The following is a 24,225-nucleotide window of genomic DNA, read 5'->3' on the forward strand; positions in this document are numbered from 1 at the left end:
CATTTATTAAGCTTTGAATAACGGTCAAGTGGTTTAATAGACTAGTTTTCGTCACAGATATAAGAACATTACGTTCATTATGTCCTTATCATAGAATTAGAAGATACTCCGTTGTACGAAGTACTTATTAAATCCATGGTTGCGAGTTGCATAGTGTGTATTCCTATTGGCACAAGTAAAGGCTAACGGCAAAAAAAATATTAAGTATTAAGTATATAGCTTTTTGGCATCTTACTTTGAGGGTACGTTGAATACCTATTTTAGCGTAAAATGTTGATATGATTTAACGGAATTACCTAAATAAATGAATAACTAAAACGGCCAAAGGCAGCGGAATGTTTTGACTATTGTCATCGATTTTAACTGCAAATACTGTCTATCGAATAAGCTAAATGCTTGTTTTACCCAACTGCAACTATTGAGAAACGTATCATATCCCAAAATGAATCATTAATTTTGAAAATTACCATTTTAAGTATATTTAGCAAATTTTGTATAATAGATTTCCCTCCCGTGAAAATATTAGGATAACAGTGCCTACTATGTGTAATATATTAATTGTATTGTACGATATGTGATCAAAATTGTTCACGCTTTCACGTAAAGTCAAGGTTATTAGGATAAAAAAGTATGCAAAGAAACAAAAGTAAGTTACAACATATTTTTGTTTCTAGGCATAATTTTCACTAAAGACATGCGCGGTTCTCTATGCAAATATAATGTCTTAAAACATGCAAATGTATAGGGAACCGCGTATAATATCAGTGCCGGCTCCACACTGTCGTCGATAAGTGTGTAAATTGGCGGTTCGGTATACATTGCTGGTATTTCACTTCGCTAAATAAAATCACTCATTCGAACAACGCAATGTTCACGCATTCGCGTCGGCCTATGTTTGAGTTCGGCGACAGTGTGGAGCTAGCATAACACCGGGCTTATTGCAGACGCGGCAGCCTCTTTAGTAAACATATTGTTGGAATTTGACAGAAATGCTCCAACTTCTGTAATTAGGTAAAATTCCAGTCGTGTCATTGTGACGCGCAACCTCGCTTCATTATTTCTGCTGTGGTTTGCGGAAGTTTCAACTTTTGCAATACCTAGCAGGCATATTCAAATATCTCAAGCCACAGGCAGGTGTGGTTTACAGTCGTATAATAATAACAAAATAGGGAATACAAATAATGCGAATTTATAAGTACATACAAATTAATATATGGGAATAAATTACACAGGTTAAGTTAGCTCCAAAGTGAACAGAAAAGACTTGCATTATGGAATAATATATATGCGATACTAATCGTATTCTCTTCCTAACGTTTAGGATAGAAAAATATAGTGAGGTATAATAATGGTCGTGTTTAGACAAACATGTCCGAGAAAGAACTAGGTACATCATTTATTTACTATATCCTGGTTGGGGACGTCATGCGCCAGCGCAAGCAAGCACCAGGCGGTTGAGCGGTCCTCCCATTCTGAAACCACTTCACCCAAAACTAGGTACATGCTATTATATAAAAAAAATACTATACCCAATACATTCCCAATGAAAACATAGAATAAAACACGTTTCGGTTTTTGAGCAGATATAAAAATGCCGATGATCGTGCGAAGTGGAAAATTAAAAAGTTGGAAAACGGATTCTGGGCTCCGACGCTTTACTGTTGAGGAAGAGAACCTGGAAACCGCTCAGATTAGAGAAAGAGAGAGACATACTTATATTTATATATATAACTGCAACATTTACATAGTATTCATTAAACATCCGAATGCCACTCATCAATATAAATTATGGGCAATTTATACGGCAACCATTTGTACGCTGCTGTCGCCAGTTGAGCTTGATAGATGGCAGCATTGTTGCGAGAGCAACAAACAAATATGGCCGTATCACGCTCTCATAAACGAGCTTAAATAATATTATCCCCTTACAAATGACTTTGACGACTACCTTAAGTAAACAAGTTTATTTCAAAATCATAATAGGTTTTTTACAAAAATGTCAGTTTTGACATAAATATTTATTGTTGTCATCGAGATGAGTACATAATGTCCTTGTTTTAAGAAGAGTTATTGGGAACCGATCCTAGTCCACCATCGCCTTGCTTGTGACGTGACCATCGCCATGGTGCCACCAGGAACCACGTGTAAAATTTAATTACCGTGGTGTAAATCATTACCAATTAATTCCCTCGGGAGCCAATCCTGAGCACCGTCAAGTAATGCATAGAATGCATTGTCATCCAAACTAAAAGTCTGTACAAAAATTAAGTTAAAAATCTCCTTTTTTCAATTTTCTTATTCTGATTTTTTTATATTCACTCATAAATAAAAGGAATTAATTAAATTGTGATGGAGTCACTAGTGAGCAGGTAACTTTTTAATAATAAAAATGTTTGTTAAAAGCAATAATTATTACGATATCACCGCGTCGTAATGTAAAACCATTAATGAAAAATATAAATGGAATTGAATTCGCTTCAGGTACAACTTTTACAAAATGTTACGTTATAATTTTTGATTGTATATTTCAGAAGAAAATGGTATATCTTACTAATATTATAAATGCGAAAGTTTGTGAGGATGTAGGTTTGTTACTCTTTCACGCAAACCTACTGGACGGATTGTTATGAATTTGGTACAGGAGTAGAATATAACCTGGAATAAAATATTTGGGTACTGTTTATCCCGAAACTCTCACGGGAGCGAAGCCCCAGCCACAGTTTATGAAAAAATAGTTTGTTGCAGCTCCGCCTGTGTTAGCCTATGTTTGACTTCATTGTTTCCAAATTTATCAAAAATCGGCAGTCAATTAGTAAACAAGTCCATTTTTTTCGAACGAATTCTTTACCTATATGAGACTTACTTGAAGAATTAGGTGAAAATAAGGTAAAAATATATTTTTAACGGTTACAAAGAAGAATTAAATTAAGTTCTGAAATAAAATAAACGTTTGTTACGGCGACATTCCCGATTACCCTACGACGTTGAACGATATGATACTATTGCGTATATAATATGAGTTGCCTAAATAAAAGGGGTGGTTTTTCATTAAGCTCTAAATGGCTCAGAAATATTTCATTTCGATCGAATGATTGGCTCGAGCCCAACAGAAGGCCGACGTCCAACGACATTCGATATCAGATGTTCGAGGTATGTGCTATTTTTCTCCGCAAGAATACAAATGTCTTGCCAAATTGTCTACCGCAGAACTAGTCCAATTTAGAAAGCAATTTTCCCAACCAATTCGTTTCGTAAGCGGATCAAGAGGCCAACCTTGAATATAGCTATTAAATCGTTTTCGCCAATCCCACATTCATCTTTCTAAATGGATGCCGAGGAAGACACCAAATTAGATTAAAGGAATTATATTCTCGAATCTTGATTATTTGCTAAAAATAATTTATTAATTTAATGTCACATCGTCGTATTCTATATTTCAATACAGTTAAATATTCACAGCGTACAGTTGAATGTTTTCCATTCAAACTACGAAATATTTCAAAAGACGTGACCTTTGTGAATCCATCTAGAGAACACCCGAAGAGATCTAGTCTAGAAGTCTAGTCTGTCTGTGGTTGAGACAGTTTAAGATTGGTCCACTCCAGAGGGCTCCCCCTAATAACGAATTATAATAAGTAAATAAATGTAAAAACTATATAACACTTACCCCTTCCATATAGATTTATACCACAGTTTATCTTCTTTTGGCCATATCTTGTCTCAATGTCTTTTATAATTATTGTTCTTTATCGGGACACGAGATCAATCGATAAGCTCCAACTACTATCAAAAGCATAAATTAGCGAAAAGCGAAGTCATGTTATTTTTGCGTCTGTGAAAAGGGTCGGTCCGAATTAACAAAACAAGGTATGACAAGTTTAAAGGACATTTGGTGACTTGCACGGGCTAATGATCTCACATCACGTCAAAGTTTTAGGTTCATTGGTATCGCCCTTCATAGTCGTCACACCCTTTCATTTGACCCTTGCCTTTCGTCTCGGCTGTCCCGTTTTGATAAAAGGCCCTAATTAATGCTTGACATAGTTCTTGGTTTCGACTCGCCTTTGAGTTGGACTAAAGTTTTGAACTATTACTTACGACATATTATAAGAGGAAGGGTGACTTTCAGACTCCAGGGTGAGTTAAATTAGTGAAATTTGACATTAATCTGCGCAGAAAAACGCAAATTACTCCATTTTATCTAAACATGAGCAGCGAACAGGTTAAAGTTAACGTCAAAGTTGACTGATGCAAGCCACCTTTAGTTTATTCTGTGAAATTTATAGTCTGTGCGATGTTTCACAATGTCGTATCGTGATAATGTCCGTTGCCATTGGTGTGATTAAAAAAATGAATTTTTCACTAGTTTTTGCCGGTGGTTTCAAAGAATTTAACTAATCACGCTATGTCTTTCTACGCACACCTAATCAAACATATGTGTGAAGATTTTAAGGGGACTGGATTTGATTATTAAGCCAGAAGAAATGACAAACAAATAAACTTATTTTCGCATTTAAAATAATAGTTTTGGATTTGTAAATATGAAATTCATCGAAATATGTTCAGCTATTTCGATGTAATTGTGTAACCATCGAACAAACACCGATATTCAGCGTATGTAGTAATACTTTTAGTAAAATTCCCTAGCGGGTACAAACCCAATTTATTCAGCCTACATCCAGCTTTTGGAATATAATAATTGAATCTTTCTGCTACAATCCTCGGTGATAGTTAATACATAAAAATCACAATGAATGAATTATTGATATAATGAAATATTTATTCAGACTGTGCACATACACAAGTCCATAATAACTTCGTCATTATCATAGACAGTTGGGGCACAGTCCTTTCTTATGGAGGAATAAGGAGAATGGGGCAAGAAGTACCACGCCAATACGGGTTTCAACGTTTGCAAATACAGCCGTTCCAACAGCTTAACATGTCTCACAAACACAGAAGAAGCGCTAGAGATAATACATTTTTTGTTCATCCATCCCGTGACTGACCTTTGCGAAAGCTTCTTTACCACCACAATCGTAGGTCGAGCGCGCGTGCCACTGCTCCACCAAGACTAAATAACATGTTTGGTCTCAGTTATTTGGATGACCACTTAAGAGAAGACCTCTAGAAGTTATTACTTTAATGTCACCAACACAAGGGAACCTTATTCATTGCGTGGGTCTTTTATATAATAATATATTTTCAATAGTCTCTCTTGATATACAGCGGGGACTGCCGGCGCTTTATTCAATTTTCTATATAATATAAAGTCAGCATAGAATGTCTTTAGAAATAAAAATCAAATTCGTTTTGCCTATATTCAATGGAATTCCACAAATAATGGAATGAGCACATATGTTTATTAAATGGCTGTTAGTTGCACATGTCGACGTTATATAATTACTATGACTACATAGTATAAAACAAAGTCTCATCCCGCTGTCTGTTCCTATGTATGATTAGATCTTTAAAACTACGCAACAGATTTTGATGAGAGTTTGTTTAGGTAATAGATAATGTGATTCCTTAGGAAGTTTTAGGTGTATAATTTTATTATAGTTTTACTCGAACAAAGACCGGGCGTCACTAGTGAGAAAATAAAAATAAAAAATGCCATCATACTTCCAGTGGAGTCAATCGTGTACGCTTTGACCCAGATTTATTGGTCACGTATTTCTGTCTTTATTATGTTCTGCCGCTGTAATTTTCCGTCGAGCTAATAACGACTAACTGTCATTTCCTACGATATTAGTTTTCCTGAACGAGGTGATATCGTGAGTTAATATAATTGATTATATTAATCCCAGTCTTTTAGAAACTTTTTCTTTACGAAATTGTTCCTATGTTCGTCGTTTAGACATCTTAATGGGCGGCAGTGTAGCTATATATATATATATATATATATATCCAATATATTTAAGCATTATTCTTTCATAGTTGAGGTATTATTTTGTATCGTCTCACCGAAGCTTTGATTTAGTTTCACCCGTCGCTATGTTAGTCTGCCTGTAATCAAATGTTGCAAGTTAAATTTCACCTACTTCTACTTGTCCTTTTTTATTGTTATCTATTTTTATTTTAGTAGTTAGTTATTCACGCGGGCGATGTCGCAGGTACAAGCTAGTCTAGAGCAATGATTTCGATCTTAACTAATTAGTAAAGACAGAAATTCGCCGTCAGTTGAGCTGTCCCAAGCACACAAAAGCTTCAGATTATATATGAACGCAAATTGCAGTTTGCACAGCAGCTCGTAAACCTCTGTGTTTCGCTTGTGATATGCGATGTTAATATTGTGTATTGTACAAAACGTTCGCTTATTTTATGACCTAAAACTTATTTTGCTTTTGACATGTGATGTGAAAAGAGATTTTGAGATTTTGTGAAAATTTTCGCGGGAGCGAAGCCAAGGGACAGTTAAAAATAAAAGACTAATAAAATAAATAAGCTATAAGATATAAAAACGTTTTTTAAGCTGCAAACACATACTCGTACAAAGTGATTAAATACACAAAAACAAGAAAGGCACAACAACAATGAAAAATATAAATAAATGTGTGTATATGTTAACTGAAGCCAGTGAACTCTCTCCCACAGGATTCCTTGATTTTTCCACCTGATAACGTCTGCACAATAAACCTCAGCAAACAATAACAAAAGTGGAGCAGCCAATCTTGCAGAACACAAAGATTCCGCTCGGAGTTGTCAATTTTATCGACAACAAGACTATTGGACCTATTTATTAACTCTTTGCTCGTGAAATGATAGAAAAATAGAAAAATGTTTTTGTTTGAAATTAACATCATTTTTTGTCCCCGGACCAAGGTCTTTGACATCGCCTTCGACTATTTGGAAGAAGCTCCGACCAGTTTTTTTTAATTATTTCAATTATGTAGTGCCTAACAGATGACTGTTACTATTCGTCCGTTACTATTGTTGCTGTTATAGATACTCAATTTGCTGAAGGTTAGTCAATTTTTATATCTCTGTCAATGTGTTTCCCAAGGTTTTATTTCTTGATTACGTTTACGCTTTGAAGCGGGGTTGGTAATCCAATTGTTAATAAACCCGTCTATGAACTACGCAAAATCGACCACGCAAAATCTATTAGACGGGTTTCAATTAAGTTTGCTACCCTGGAACAGCTCATACGGTAATCTTTATTCCAAAATTTACTGCTGGTATGAAATAATTCTGGCTAAAAGTCGCCAGCTTTATATGTGGTTAACGGAAAAAAACAGTAAATAAAGAGCATTTCATATAGGGTTTCAACAAAAGTGGTGTGAAATGGAAATATGATTTTGCGTGCCATACGAGTCGCACGTTTCAGGAAAATGCTCTTGTGGCGGGCTTGCAGCGTGAGAGATGGCTTTCAATATCAAATTGGATTCCGCGGTTCATTGATTTTCAATTTGTAAAGGGACCTTTCACCGTTTACTATAGACGCATTGAGATTCGAGCAGTAATAAATCTTTGAAATTTCTATCTTATTTTTCGGCTTTCATATGAAAAGTACTTTTACAAGAGTATATTATGCTGGATTTACCTATCGATCAATTTTACTGCAAATGAATGACTGATTATTTGAAACAGTATTATTATTACCTAAGAATATTTTTTATACTACAACAAAAAAGCGTCTAGAATTTTATATATATCTTGTGCAGACTGTGACAACAAATGATTACAATAGATATTTATCTTTGGAATCAATGCAATGCTTCCTAGGTTACAGTGTCAAAGTTATCACCGTTATCGTCATTTGATAATGAAGTAGAAACGCACTTCGTAATCATAATAATAATAATTAAATTTAATCTATGAGAAATTAATCGTAAATATATGCAATGAGTCTGCAAAATTTTGTTGCTTTGTTTGTTTGATTCTCTTCAAGCAGTACACTACACAGCATAATACGAAGTAATATCAGCTTTTACTGTCTTCAAAGATATGTGTTGCATTCAACACGTGGAAAAAACATGTCTGTGCAATAATCTGTTGAGGAATTCTATTGTCGGATGCCAATCTTGGGCGCACCATTACGTCATGCATATCATAATAATGCATTCTCCTTACTAAATGTGTATCTACAACATTACTGCAATTTTTTTCAATTGATTGAAGGTATCCGCTTTAAAATTGAGTTGCAAGATCCACTCGAAAAAACATAATGACATTCATATACATTTAGGTATGTACATATATAACAATTTAAAAAATGACCGCCTTTTGTATTTATACTTCACACAGTTCAAATCATCAAAGTGCAGTGTCTCCAACGCTTTGATAGTCTGGATAGCATACTCAACCTTCTCCATCATTAAGAGTATCGTATTCAGAATTTCTTTTTAAATCAATCATTAGCTGCGCAACTATAGCTATAAACAAACAAATATGGTAACTGCATACTGTTACCCTTTATTATGCATTTCTTTTTTTATATTTGGTTATTATATATACTAGGTAGTATAAGTCGAAAAGAACGTACTATTTTTATTAATACAAGTTCAAGTATATACGTAGCATCAAGTAAAAAATCCAAAGTAGCATCTTATCAAAAAGTTATTTCAATGGAGTTTAGAGAACCCCCCATTTGACATAATCATCAATGACACCGTTTATTCTGTCGGGGTAAAGACTGCTGGTCTTTATCTTGGTCATTCCATCCATGAAGTTGTCACTGGTCATGTCAGGAGCATCGTCCGGTAGCACTGTGATTAAAGGGAGCCCGAAGATAGCCACGATGAGACCATAAGGCAGAGCCTGTAAAGCATAAATTTCAATAATTAACGTTAAGGAATTATAAGTAGTAAATAAATAGTAATATTGGTAAATATGCATTAAAGCATTTATTTAGACCTTTACAGGACTGTTTCACGACTAATTTTATTTGTGAATTGTGAATGACCAAATGACCACTGCTGTGAAGAAATGCCATATGAAACTCATTTAAACAATGTTGGTCCATATTTTCCTATCTTGCCATTATTGTTTTTCATTCATAAAAACTCATATTTATCCTACCATAAGTCACTGCCCCAACATCGAGGATATTAAAAATGGCTTATGATGATGCTACTATGATTTACAACAAAATAAATGATTAGTTCGTTGAAGGTGTAGGAAAGGGTATACGTAAACTATATAAAAATCTAAATGATGGACATGAAAACTAATATATTCTAACAATATTAGAAAATATTATAATAATATTAGAATAAATTTATAATTCTTAATCTCACCTCACGCAATTCATAATCAAAGTCCTTCCTGGGGTAAATCTGGTCTGGGTCCATCTTCAGACGTATCAAAGTATTCCTCAAACTATCATAGTAGTGGTCCACCAGACGCTGGTAGTAGCGAGCACGGAAAGGCGCGTCGGAACCAAGAATTATTAAGTAAATTAGGTCACTCACGCAGCACCCCGAATGGATGGTCTGATAATCCAGAGGAATAAGGTCGATTGTCCCATTCTAGAACATAAACACTTTTTCAGTTAATATTTTAGCTATGTCAACTAGATAAAACGGATATTGAAGGACTATTAAAATATCACAAAGTAAAGATTCAACGGTAGGTATTATTAGGGCTTACCTTGTTTATTCTATGCATAATATTGCTTGGTCTAAAATCACTGTGTATAATGACGGGTTTTCGCTGTGGTTTACTATATACGTGCAAAACATTTTCAAAAGAACTTAATGAGTCAATGAATTTTTTTAATTTTTCTTTGTTTTCTTCTCTTGTCACTGATAAAGCTGTTTCAGCAAAATCTTTAAAACTGCTACTCATGTATTTATATATAGGTTCAATTTTATTCGTATATTTAATTAGAATATCCTTATATTCTTCAGGGTTGTGTTCTTCGTATGCCATAGCTAGACCATGGAACTTCGCTAAAACTTCTACAGCTTTGGATGCGTAAGGCCAATCGATAGACTTTAATCTGTCGTATACTTCGAAACCTTTTACCGCTAAATTTTCTAAAATGACTGTTTCTGCATTCGTATTTGGCTGATGGCAATAGAATTTAGTAAATGCGTATCTTTCTTCCATTGGAATCCCACATTTGAGTTCTAATTCTTTGAATTTTTCGGCCAATTCTTGGTACACAAATCTTTCTGTCTCAGATGGATCAGAGGGTAATGTATCAGTATCCACCATAGCTGATCGAGTCTTCTCACTGAAGCTCAAAACTTTGGCAAATAAATTTAAATCTTCATTATTTGGGCTAGATACGGTGATGTTATAGAGGGCTGAAGAATAATTAGCACCCTCGCTGGAAACAGGTTCTATTTTGTATGTCGCATCTTTGTATTTGTACTCCTCAGCTATTTTTTCGAGTAATTCGCGTAATATTTGATCGTGGTTTGCCATTGTATAATACTGTATCGCTTAAACAATACCACTGAGTATTAATTGCCAAGAGTATTAATACTCTAATTATATACTTACTATCTTGCAGATTTTACAATTGATAACGTATCGCTTCAAATTAATGATATAGGCAACATGTGCCAGTTATCATGTTCCGACAAATCGTACGGGTGAGATAACTATTTTTATTTCGGACTTATTTCGCCAATTTTTGATTAATATTGTAATCTGACAGATAAAACTAATTGATCTATTAATCTGCCTAAGGTGTTTGGCCAGTTAGGCTTATCCAACACTTGTGAAAGACAATTTATAATGCTATCTGTTAGATATGTTACATATAGACCATCAGATACTTTATCAACAAACGGTGAAACAGGCCCTTCAAAAATTAATGGTGGTAGATGCTCGAAGAGAAATTATAAGATAAGATATGAAGATAAAAGATAAGATATAACTGGCATAAAAATATTGATTCACTTTTCTAAAAATACCCATCTATATACGGTTCTTCATAATGGATTTTGTACGTAGGCAAGGATCTCTTTTATGCCGGTTCCACACAAGGAAAAGTTCTCCGAACTTTGACGGTTGGCCATACATTGCTGACTCTTCATTGCGGTAAATAAAAGCACTCACACAAACTGCGCAATGTTCGTGCATTCGTGATGTCGTTCGATGATAGTATGGAGTCGGCATTAGGATTCTGTAATTCGGTAGTCTGTTTGAAGCAGTTTCTGATTTATTCATGAACAGTGAAATATATTGGAGATTATATTTTACTGTTTAGTTATAAAAAATAAATAAATGACCCAATCGCATTTGAACAGAGAAATAGAGTTTTTATATAGAAAAAAGAACTACTGCTTGTTTGTGTTTATTATACACAAAAACTACCTTTAGATGCATACCATAAATTTTTAACAATCCTATGGAAATCAATTTTTTATTGTATCGCAACAGCAACATTTTACTTTTATAATACGTAACGTAGTGTTAATAAATAAATTAAACTAATTATTTAAGAGTTTCTAAAAAATATAAATTGTGAAACCCCCGATTTACCCCTCCCGACCATAAAGTAAGTAGCAAAACGTCCAACAAAGCGAAACGTCTAATGAGGTATTTGCCTAGCTAGCTAATCGCCCATGTAGAAAAACGTCGAACCACCGCCAATATTAACAAACATGAAACCAGTTAAAATGGTACAGGATATAAATGTGAATAAAAATATGTAGTAGTTAATCTCCGCGGCTTTTCCTCGAAATTAGTATGACAAGATCAAGTGCATGCACAAATCACACTGACAGTCTTATTGCAGGAGTCCCTGAGATATTTACGGGGTGAATTCATCCGGTACATACCTAACCTACCTAGTGAATTCCATCTTGTGATGTATGTCTCAATTCTTCACGATCCCGGAAAATTCTTTTACGTCCTTGATATAAATTTCTCTTCATAGAAATTCTTAGAAAATGTGTCTTAATATAAATACGACTGAGCTATCCTCAAAAGTTTATATGATTTTCGTAATACCTAATATTTCATTTTTTCTCATATGATGTGACTTTCTGTCTGTCTGTCTATACCGAACGTGATCCTTGGTCTGTACGACATCGACAGGAGTATATAAAAACTAACAAACTAACTTGATGTAATTCTGACTAGCATACGGATTTTGGATCTATTGTCTGTAAATCTGTAAGTATGTGTTTTATGAATAAATAAATAAATATATACCGTTTGATTGGGTAGTGGCTGTAGTGGTTTTCGTTCACTATTCAATTAGTTTGGCAGCAATTCTAGAAAATATCAAAAGAGTTAAGTGCTTATATCGAAGTAATATTGTTCAACTAAAACATTGATTTAAATCAAGTAATTCATGCAAGTCTTTTCCCGTCACGAATTACAAAAATAGTGGTGCCTATAATCCCTAATAGATATTTGCCCCAGTAGTGTAGGTACCTATAAAGTATTAGGTAGATATCGAATTTTCTCGCCGGCACGTCGTGACAAATATTTGTGTAGGATCACAGACTGCTCACGTCCTACCGCTCCTTATTCCACGATTTTTGCCTTCCAGCTAGGCAGTGCGATTGCCTAGAAAATGTAATGTAAACATTTACACTGTTTGCAGGAAATCGGCCACTAAATGGGTTAATAATATTCTTTTTCCGTCACAGCCCACTGTTGGAATGAAATGTAATATTTGCTCATGTATGCAATCATAAGTGGGTGTCAACCCGCCTGGGTTGACATTAAACAGTAGGTGGGCACAAAACTGGTATTTTGTATTATATATGGTATATAGTGCTACACAGAAAACAGTCTTGGCGAGTAAATATTAACAATCATTATAATCATTGAGCGTAGAAACAGTATAACATAAGTATATTAAAATAATACAAAATGACCAATTAATTTTGCAAAAATTAAAAAGTCGCGAGTTTTTTCTTTTATACACCTTATACCTATATACGAGTTGTATATATTCTTGTGATGAAAGATGAAATCCTAGTATTTTGACACAATATTAATATGACGTCTAATGTCGCGATAACACTAGTGGGTAATAAAGGAAGATATTATGTTTTAATAAGAAGATTAAGACTCAGTAAGACTCTATAATAAACAAACGTACGTACATACCTACACGTTGGTTTATCTAAGAAAGCCCTGGATACTGCATATAATGTGGCAGTATAATTTTGAGAGTTCCGTACCCAAACATCCGGAGGAATCCATTGTTAGTTCACACAACAGCTTTTGTGTCACTTTTAGCTGTATGATATGTGTACATTTAAAGTTAAATGTGGATAGGAGAAGCATAATTTTTATTTTTTTTGTCAAGCAGGCAATCGATTAAAGAATCAGAAAAGAATTTTCAACATTTTAAGGAGACTCCTGGATTTTGCAGCCACGAATGAAACCGAGAACACACGAAACTTTGCGTGAGAAGCGGGAAATCATTGTATGCAGAGGATTATTTAAGTTTGAAGACAGTTTTCTTTTCAAGATTACTATAACATCATTACTGTAGTAATCCTGATCAGTGACGTCGCGTTGTTTGCATACCTTGAAGCTAATTGAATTAGTGTCACGGTCCGTGCAAATTACCCGGGCAGTTTAAATTAACTTGTTAGGGGTAAGGGCGACTTTGGCCCAAACTTCCCTAATTTTGCGAGCGCAACATCAAACTCTACTCGCCCATATTACCCTGTTTGGTCCCACGTGAATTTTCAACACTAATTAGTTTTGACGATGTTTATTTTACTCGAGTTTGCGCACTACAATGATTTATGGTTGAGACGAGTTTGTTAGGGAATGTCGTATACACTCAGCTCGTACTACGAGCCCTTTTTGTAAACTTTTGTGTTTGAATAACGTGTTGGTAATCTCACGAGCTCTCTGGCACAGGAGTAGGGAATCGGTAATAAGCTTCAAACACACATATAACTACGTTTACGTAGGTATACTATAAGCATGTAGCGCGTGTGTGCGCGTCTACTATCCGCTGGTCGCGTACGCGCCGCAAACCGCAACTGAATAAAACCGGTTTACGCGCGCTCTGCTAGTAGACAAGCTGAGGGCCGCGCAAAACAAATTGACGAATTTTAAAGTGTTTTTAGTTGAATAACACTTTATTAATATATATGAATAGTAAACAATTAGATTCGGTTGTGTACGTCTTAAATAATAATAAAATAAAATTAAATGTGCCAATCCTGCTAAAATAGATAACAATTTCAGCCACTCCTTAGCAAACACTACTGCACGGATTTTCGCTTCTGTTCCGATTTTCTACTTCTGTCCTGTGTCCGTATGGCGTTTATTATATGTATACTGTGGTGTATGGCGTTGTTTATTTTGCAATAAAGATTTATTATTATGATATTGTCTTATAGAAAAATAATTTCTTTACATATTGTAAAAAAAGTCCTTGCAGCGTGTGTTTGTCTGTTCACAATAAAGTCAAACACTACTACATTTTTATGCGGTTTTCACTAATGTATTGTAGGACTCCTTAGGAAGGTTTAGGTGTTCAAATTATTATGTTTTTACCCGAGCGAAGTCGGGACGGGCCACTAGTATGAGTATAAATGAATACTAATAGATATGATACTGCCCAAGAAACTAGGTTCTAAACTAGGTACTTACTTTCAGAATTTTGATATAATAATGCTATTAACAGAAATTATAATTGAAAAAGGCACTTCTTTATAAATTGGAGAGCATTGTGTTTTAATCGCCGATCGAAAGAAATTCCATTAACGAAACACCATAAAATCTTTTCACATAATTTTCATTACTCATGCTTCCCGTTTATCCAATGAAAGAATTTTCGCTCCGTTTAATTGAATTTTTCGCTTTGACAGATATTGATCGCTCGCGAACTTTCAATAGGTAGGTTCTCTGAATGAAACAGAAAGCGGTTGTACTCCACAAATACTTAGCGCTGTATAATAAATCACTGAATAGAACTTTGTACGCATTCCAAAGTCAATAAATCATAACAAATAAGACACCTCGGTAATATTTACTTATTTATAGACGTATTTACTTAGGTACTAAATATAGGTTATTTTCATTATGTTGATACAGGATAGAAATATACATGGGGTGCTACAGTCAGGAAACCTCCACGTTGGCTCGATGATTTGAAGGTTTGCTTCTGTCACTTGATCTTTGATTCGGTGATAGCGGCGGCTGACAAGTTATTGGGCTGGTGCACCCTGGCCGACGGTTAATAACTCCCCGTTTAGGGGTCTTGTTAGCCGTTGGCAAATGTCCTGGCAAACTGGTCGGGGAGCCAATTGGCTCAGAGGCTGTGAGAGAAGGGGGATAAGCTCTCTACTCTCATAGCCGTGGTAGGGGTCGCGGGGGAGGAGGAGTGTTGGTATTACGGTGCGCCGCTCTCCCTATCCTCCGCGGAAAGGCGCGGCCATGGCGCAAACATGGTGGTCGGTGGGGCCGCAGAGGAGGAGGATTGCCGGTATTGCGGTGCGCCACTGTCCCTGTCCTCTGCGGCCGAATAAGACGGAGAGCCGCTGCCTCCGGTCTGCTTCCAGACTGGATAGCATGCGGCTCACCTGGTTGGTGCCGCAAGGAAACGCCGGGGGGCGTCGTGGTAGAATGTTCGCGATCCCATGGCGCCTCCAATAACGGCCGGTGCGGAAACGCCGCAGGGGGGTTTAGTGGGTAGTCCGGGCACGATTCGAGTCCGACAGTCAGTGCGTAAATACATTATCCCCTGCGTAAACAAAAAAAAAAGGATATAAATATACATATAAGTTAATGAACTAACCCTTCACAGACATGTCAATCTATCACTGTTTGCGTCAGGGATTAAAATTGTCTTTTACATAACATTAATTAACATTAACATTATACATAACCCTCCTATTCGCTTCGCCATAGTCGGGTAAAAAGCCGATAATTTTGGTTACGTATCTTATTGTTATGAAAACGACTTCCCTTGAGTAAACACTATAATAATATCCATTACCCACCCACACCTATATTGTTGATATTGTGATATCCAATCATTGCTTATAATCAGAAGCTGTCCGTGTTTATCGATATTAACTTGTTTCGATCTTTCCCAAATTGGATAGGCCAAATTAAACATGAACCAATTTACAATAACAGCGATGAAAGAGTATTAGATCCTACTTGCTTTTGTTTAAAGTAAAATTGGTATTGCAAAATATTTATTTACATATGAAATTTATATTATAGATTGGACAATAAAAATGAGTATTTACTTATTTCAAATAAAATCCACCTCCATCATCCAGCTTCCAGTAGACCCGTGAGAGGAAAGGTGGAATATTTTTATTGTTTAAAAAAATTTGCCTGTCTAGAAATTTTGTACAAATGAAAGTACTTTTGGGATTTCTCAGAATTTTTTTGAGGAAAAGTAATCGCAATAAACCTACATATTCTCTTTAGTACGAACTGATTAGATAAGCCCAAGTTTTTGGAGCAAACACGCGAATGCGATCGGATGCGTCGACAAGGCATTAACGACTTCGCCCCTATTGTTCTGTTCCCAGTTTCTATTTGTTTTGCGACTAATTAGACGAACTTTCGGGAAGTAACCTCCCGAGCAAACGGTTATCACGTTTCAGAGACGTAAGCGAGGCCTGGGGTTGCCATGTGTCCGGGAATACGGGACTTTGGCCGTATTTGACCGTCACGTATTGTGCCTCGTCCCAAATTTGTCCTGTATTTCAACAATATGGTTGCGACGTAAAAAAGGCGTATTTGCTAAAGATAATTAAAAGTCAAATCATTTATTCGGGAATTAGACTATCACAGGCACTTTTTCCCGTTTAATTATAAATTTTAAAGTATTTCTTAAAACGTTCCAAACTATTAGAATTTAGCAACGAATGCAGAAGATGCATGAAGAAATATCATGTCAGAAGAGCTTTCGTCTTTTTTTATAATATTTTTTTAAAATAATATTAGAAAGTAAATCGTCTATGATTGGGATCGAGTGCTGATAAAACAAAATATTCATAAATCGAACTGACTCGAGAATTAACTGGCCTAAATTTGTGGTCTTATTTTTATTTAGTGCGACTTAAAAAGTTCTATCGAAAAACTCCGGGCTTTTTATTCAAGTGTACCATATTGGTTGTGGCAACCCTAGCGAGGTTGAGGATGCAAGATTTCAGTTTAGGTTGGGACATTGTAATAATAGATACTTATTCAATACTGGACTAACTTCATTTTCACATGAGCAGTAGATATTTGGGGCTTACTATTATCTGGTAAGGACCAGTATAGGACTTAAACACATCATTTTCCTTAGCATTTCCCACGATTTGGCGTTGGCGCTATAAGTCTTCTTTCTCTATTTCCTGTCATTCTTGCGTCCACCTCTAACTCCCTCATCTCACCTCATCCATTTCTTTTATGGCCTCCATCTTCTTCTGTTACCAATAACCTACATGGTAAACGTTCTTTTAGTTAATTGTACGTGCTCCCGTAATTATTTAGGACCTAAAGTTATCTGATTTAAACCTTCAAGTTTTAAGTACTTACGTTAGTTTGCATAACAGTGCTATAAAACGAGCGTGCTACTAAGTGATTAGAATATCTTACGCAAAATTACGTATAGTATTTTTTCCATGTTAGGTATAGATAGCTATGTATAGAAATACTTTGATTAAGATATTAAGCCCTTAACGACGTATTAATACAATTTGGATCATAGATAGTTTATTAAATGTATTAATGTGTAATGCATTGACACACCATAAGGACTCAAAAAATCAATTAAAGTTTTTCTTTTTAAAACGCTGTCAGTCACTGCCATGAAATGTTATAGAAATCAATAATAACTACTCGTATTCTATGGCGAAGATTCCCCTTTAATAAACTTAAGGATTCCCGAAAAGTGGCTTTGCAAAACATGGTTAATTTATAATATTAATTAAGCTTTTATTTTAGTAACTTCTCTCTTGTGCGTTTTATCGGCTCCTCCGCCGCCATGACGGAGTACAAAGTCTCCTTAAAAATTATATTCAACATACCATTTATTATAACAAAGTACAAAGAAAATAAGGAAATGAATATACTACAATTTTTCATAGAACGATCAGAAACCGCAGTATCTTGGCTTTACTTTACAAGTGTATTTAACTTTTCTGATGTAATTATAACTGTATCCCGGCCTTTCGAACTCCGATAGCGCCAGCAACTTAGAATAACAAGAATTATATAAAAGCTCTCAGCGGAATTGGATATTTCAACTGAACTTTGGGATGAACGAGAACCACAAGTTGAAGTTTTTCCACATGATATAAAATTTATATTTGTTATAGCTGCATATAGCACTATCTCTCTCTCTCTCGACTTTGCGTGTTTCCGGTTGGTTCGGTTGTGTATATGTAAAAAATTTAAATGCTTATTTGTGGAATTTATAAAGGTAGTTCTGTTTTCATGATATTTGGATCAAAACCATAGATAATATATATATATATATATATATTATTCTTTTATCTATGATCAAAACGCTCTAAGAAACACCCTTATAGTAAATGATCAAAAAGTGGGTGGCATTTATTTTCTTCTCCGCTGTGATTATTACGAAATTTAGATTTGCGGAAATATTTGCAGTTATGTAAATGGAAAATCAATAAATCATTAAAAATCTACTAAATTGATTTCGATGATATTTTCAAAATCCTTACGAAAGCTAAACTGCAGAGCGCCAGTTTATGCATATACTCGTAAATTCCCATATCGTACACGAAAAAGCAAAATGCATATTTTGACAATTCAAACATGAAATGCATATGAGCGCTGTATACCAGTGGTATTTATTCCACCGAAAATGTTAGCTCAGCTTGGAACCATCATAGGCTGTGTACGACATACGGAAGGTCAGATTTCACCGACGTTGTCATAATCCGAGTTTATAGAAACTAAGTTTTAGATGAGGTTAAGACTTGAAACTAATCCTAAAAAAATAAATATAGTCTACAACGCACAAATTTTGACAAGATCAAACAAATACAAATATTTGTGAACTAAAGTTAAAACAAAAGAAACAATCTCTAAACAGTATATAGTTTCCTGTGTCCAAGACGACAGCGCAAGTAACTTTTGCTTTTATCCATTAGTTATTTACGATTCAAGAGAGACACCAACAACATCCGGCAATATGTCCAGAGTTATGGTGGGTACGTGCGCGGTGCGGCACAATAATGCAATATTTCACCGATTTTGAGAAGCTCAGACTAATATTGTGAAATGTGACATTGATATTGAATTTATTTATATTCAATATCAATCAGCTAAGAGCGAGTCGGACTCGCGCACGAAGAGTGCACGTTGTATGGCCTAATACTTATTTTATTATATTTTGTAATATTTGTTATTACAGCGTCACCCAGAAGAGATACAGCCTGGTAGACGGACGTACAGACAAATAGACGGACAGTGGAGTCTTAGTAATAGGGTCGTGTTTCACTCTTTGGGAACGTTAAAAAGAATGCACGAAGATACTCGAATAACAAGCAACTCTCGAAAATAATACACTTATGTAAAAACCATCTTTAACACAAGCTTAGCGGTACTACCTACTCACGTATTTAAAAAAAAAGATATTTTATTATGCGTATTTGTTCATTATATACCTACTTGTAAAAAATGTAATAAAAAACAATATTAGTCTTATTTTTGTATTACAAAGATTGAAAATACTTATTCGAAGATATATAGGTTTATTTGTATCATATTTAGCTGTGTAATTGTGTAGTTAGCAGTCAACATTGACATTAACTTTAACCTGTGCGAAAAAATGCAAAGTGTGTCATTTTGTTTAAACGTCGGCGGCGCGCAGGTAAAGCCAACAACAAAGTTGAATGGTGCAACTGACCCTTAATTATATATGTACGATCATGCATGTCTAAATTTGAAAATTGCGACTCTTCGCTGGCTTCATCATAATTTTAATGAATTTCGTGTTAATTCAACCAATTCGTTATCTAAATCATTATTAAGACATAATATAGTAAGAGTTTTATTTTTCTACTAGCTGCGCTCCGGGACTTTCCTCCCGAATTTTGGGATAAAAGTACCCTAGGTGTTATTCCAGGTTATTTTCTATCCGTATACCAAATTTCATAATGATCGATCCAGTAGATAATGCGCGAAGAGGTAACAAACAAACTTACTTTCGCATTTATAATATTAGTTGTGATTCAAAACTGTAGAAACGAAATTACAACATAATCACCTACAGGCGTTATTGTACTCTTGTACATTAATCGAGGTTTCGCGTGGTAGCTTGCCTAACCCCAATTGTATGTAAACAAGCAACGCTACGCAACTGTGTGCTGCTAAATAACATGTTGGATTCAATTAAACCTTAATACCATATACACAAACTCATTCCAAACCACACTCTGGCTATGAATGAAATGTGCGTAACGATATGCATAGTTAATAAATGTGAAAGTGAGTTTGTTTGTCCTTCTTTCACGTCAAAACGGAACAACGGTTTGAGGTGATTTTTGGTGTCGAGATAGGTTGGAAAGTGTCATAGGCTACTTAAAGTGTGATTTTGTACAAACTATTTATCATAAAAGTATATGAGATTAAACTAAAAACTAGATACCTATCTTCAAAATAACTTATAATTAACAAAATATCTACAGAATGGCCCCAAGGCAATTTATTTAATTCTCAATTAAAATTTTAACTTTAAATTTTTGTAAAAATAAATTAGAATTAAATCCATCTCAGTAAATATCTCCCAAGTAGAAAATATGAAGTGTATTAATCTGAGGGCATTTTCCGTACGCTGCTTTTAGTGTGATGAAAGTTGCGGAGGTCCCCTGTGCAGTAAGTCCATTAGCAAATGGGTAGAACTGAATAAGCTCGTTTTTAATTTGGACGTCATGTTTATAATGTAATAAGTAAATGTGTCCCTGGCTACTCAGAATTAACTTGACACACCGTGGAGCCACGTCGTGATTATATTAAAAACTAATCTGTAAAAAGTTTTGACGGTAGAATCGTTAGGCTAATGTATATTTTCATTAACCTCAATAGTAGAATTTACGGAGTGCACGTGGTCATGATTTGTTTTAATACTTTTAATAATTACAATAAAAAACAATGAATGAACAAATTTCTATAATTAATTATACAACTGGAAATGTAAATGTAATTATTACTGACTATAATTAGATAAAAATTTAATAATGTTCACGATCATATCTTACTAATACTATAAATGCGAAAGTTTGTAAGGATGTGTTTATGTATCTGCGATCTGCGATCCTAATTCGATTGTTATGAAATTTGGTACACGGGTAGAATATAACCTAGAATAACACACTGTCATACCACGGGAGCGAAGCCCCGGGGCGCAGCTAGTATGCCATAATTTCGATAGGTAACGACAACAAGCTAATAAGCTACAGTTAAACGAAGCCGGAAGCTTTAATTAGCTATGAAAATGACAAAAGTTATCATTTTTATACTAATTACTGTTTCCTAAGCAGCTTTTCCTCACTTATAAATGAAACAATATCAAAAACCGTAACTACCTAGAGGTAGTTACGGTTTTTCATAGTATGTAATAGAGAGTAGGTAAATAATTTGAAAGTTGATATAGTTATCCATTAAACAAACTTTGACACTGCACGTAGCTTAGTCGGCTTGCATGTAAGAACCACAAGAACTAATTTTCCCAGACCCATCTAAACATTACTCTCAATTTTGTACAATCGTGAAAAAAGCAAACAATATTGCGGTGCAACGTTTTGCAGAGAGCATCGTGGATGTTATTATGCGAAATGTTTGCCAAAACGCGCCACAGCTAGCAATTCCGAGGGCAGAATCCATGCCTTTATTTACTTGCACCCGGATGCTGCTGCAGTTTCGTATGAAACCCCTCATGACAAACAGCCAATACAATATGTGACTAATGAATGACTACAAATTTTTGCAACTGAAATATATTGCTTTTTAACATCTATATTGAGTCTTTCGTTTGATTTCTAGTTATTTTCTTTTGATGTAGTAAAGCAGGGTTAAGCTTGGGGGCTTACTGAAAAATATTTTATAGTTTTGTTATTGTTTCATCTCTCACATGATACGACATTGTTTTCAAGACATATTTTTCTCATATACAAAATATGTAAAGTAATTTGATTATAATATTTGCAACATTAAGAATTGTTAGTAAAATATATAAAATACTAGATGTGGCTCGCGACTTCTCCCGCGGCAAAAACAAGCCTAAGTCACTTTCGACCTTTACAATTATCTCCACACAAAAAAATAATTCATCGCTTCGTTTTGACGCGAAAGAAAAACTTAAGATACACTTTTACAATTATAATATTACTATGGAAGTAAGCATGGAGTACGTACTAAACTACTTTCCTTAATGTATTTCCGAAATACATTGGCTTGCGCCTAATTTCCCTTATTTTACTTAAGTGAATCTGCGAACTTTCAATGCCCTCTCATCCTCTGGACGTCGAATTGCGTAAAATATAAACTAAAAGTTACTTCCACATACAAAGTTCAAAGTTTCCGGCCCACGAGGGTCGACGGAAAGTGGAAACTGAGATAAGTGTGTTTCATATTTGTTTATGATAGCTATATACAACGTTGCTTTCTCTAACAAAAGTTATGGATGTAGATGCAATTTACTATTGACAGAAGTTGGGCCTAGGGGGCTGGGCGAGAGACGTTTTTCGAATTTTGGCCAATACGAAGTTACCATTATGTAGACGTATTGTTTTCTCAAATAGCCAATGACTTGTTTATGAATAATATAATAGGTATGGCTTTGTTTCTAACCTTCCGGTAATATATGTAACATATGTGTGAGCCAAGTAAATATAGATATGTTACATATAGGCATATTACATATTAGATACTAAACACTGTAATATGTATAAATCTGTAGATAGCTTTAAAATTGTATTTCACAAATAAAACTGGCAAACAACTTCAGGTATAGATTTACTTGAATTCATTGATCATTAATGAACTCTTCTAAGGCTTGCAGCTCCGTCTGGTTATGGTAGACGCAGACGGGACTTACTACGAGTATATCTATATATTTCTCTGTTTAAATTCACGTGATGTCAATATTTTATTCAAACAGTCCACTAGTCCTTCCTAAAGCGGCGATCGACCCCAATCACGAATTTATCCGACCACAAAAAGAGAGACAATTATAGATACACGTGTCCCTGTATATAACGACATATTTCTTTCCTTACAAAAGTCCAAACAAAACGACCTTACTCCTACACAAAGGCATAGTTGTCATGTTCGTGGCCCCACATCGCCTCTATAAACCGCACCCGTGTTTCTGTCACTTAATTTTCCAAATTAATGACAAATAGACACACCCAGGCAACTATAAATGTCACAAAGTCGTGTTTTCGATGGCTAATTGACTCGGCTAACCCTTTGTTAAAGGAGACGTTTAAAATTAGCCAGTTAACCTGCCACATGACATGACACGAGCCGAAATATAGTTACGTGGTCGTTGGAAATATAGGGGTCAATTGTACATAAATTGGGTATTGTTATGCAAATGCAAGGTTTCTTATATATTTTTAAAACTCATTAAAGTTTTTTTGACATTTATTGTACGATAAAAATAAAACAATATTTAAAGAACATACCTCTATTTCGAGAAAACATATATTAAAATTTTATTTAATAAAATAAATGATTAATTTACCGATTAATAAAATGGTTATAAATAGCGATGTAAATTACGAGCAGGCAGTTTCACTAAACACCTACGATTAATTTAAGAACTATTTCGGGTGGATTGCAGCAGTAAAGTTTAACGTTAACTTTAACCAGAACGCCGCGCCGCTGACGTTCAGATAAAATGGCGTACTTTGCTAGTGCGGGTTTTGTAATTGTACGTGTTTAAAAATAACTTAGTGACATAATAAAGCATCCCAAGAGCCAGCGTAATATAACAGTTCATTTTACGCCTCGTAAAATAGAACATAATATCTACATAATATACATGAATCATGGTTTACGACATGTTTTATGCCACAGACCCTTCAGTTTTATATTTTACTTAGAAAAAAGTGCGTATGTTTGTGCAAGTAGGTAAGTACATTTCTTGTGTATTTCGAGTTCAATTATATCCGTCTATTTTTAGGAAAACTTAAAAATCTGTGCGTACTCATGTGAGTATGATCAGATTTGTATACATTGGGAAACTTTTTTACTGAATGATATTAATATAAAAAGTAAAAAAAGTAACGAACAAAATCTACTTCGGTCACTTGAGATAACTTGTCTATTTATCTAGTTACCATATTTGCCGCAACA

At 34.9% G+C, this 24,225-nt stretch overlaps 1 protein-coding gene across 1 annotated transcript; it reads right to left on the reverse strand.

The window, feature by feature from the left end:
* Positions 1–8,467: 8,467 nt before the first annotated feature.
* Positions 8,468–10,405, reverse strand: LOC128676719 (uncharacterized). The gene is made up of 3 exons (XM_053757005.1): positions 9,595–10,405; positions 9,243–9,473; positions 8,468–8,763 (listed from the first exon to the last, which is right to left on the reverse strand). The coding sequence occupies exons 1-3, from the start codon at positions 10,375–10,377 to the stop codon at positions 8,578–8,580; spliced, it is 1,200 nt and encodes a 399-aa protein (XP_053612980.1). The 5' UTR covers positions 10,378–10,405; the 3' UTR covers positions 8,468–8,577.
* Between the last annotated feature and the right edge of the window lie 13,820 nt (positions 10,406–24,225).

Source organism: Plodia interpunctella, chromosome 16, assembly GCF_027563975.2.
Source record: "Plodia interpunctella isolate USDA-ARS_2022_Savannah chromosome 16, ilPloInte3.2, whole genome shotgun sequence".
Lineage (NCBI taxonomy): Eukaryota > Metazoa > Arthropoda > Insecta > Lepidoptera > Pyralidae > Plodia > Plodia interpunctella.

What these genes read in the sequence shown, in the direction of transcription:
- LOC128676719 (XM_053757005.1), bottom strand. Translation starts at nt 10,377, where the DNA reads ATGGCAAACCACGATCAAATATTACGCGAATTACTCGAAAAAATAGCT. An exon ending in TTATGCATAGAATAAACAAG is followed by an intron (nt 9,474 to 9,594) that starts GTAAGCCCTAAT and finishes TTTATGTTCTAG; the next exon opens with AATGGGACAATCGACCTTAT. An exon ending in TTGATTATGAATTGCGTGAG is followed by an intron (nt 8,764 to 9,242) that starts GTGAGATTAAGA and finishes TATGCTTTACAG; the next exon opens with GCTCTGCCTTATGGTCTCAT.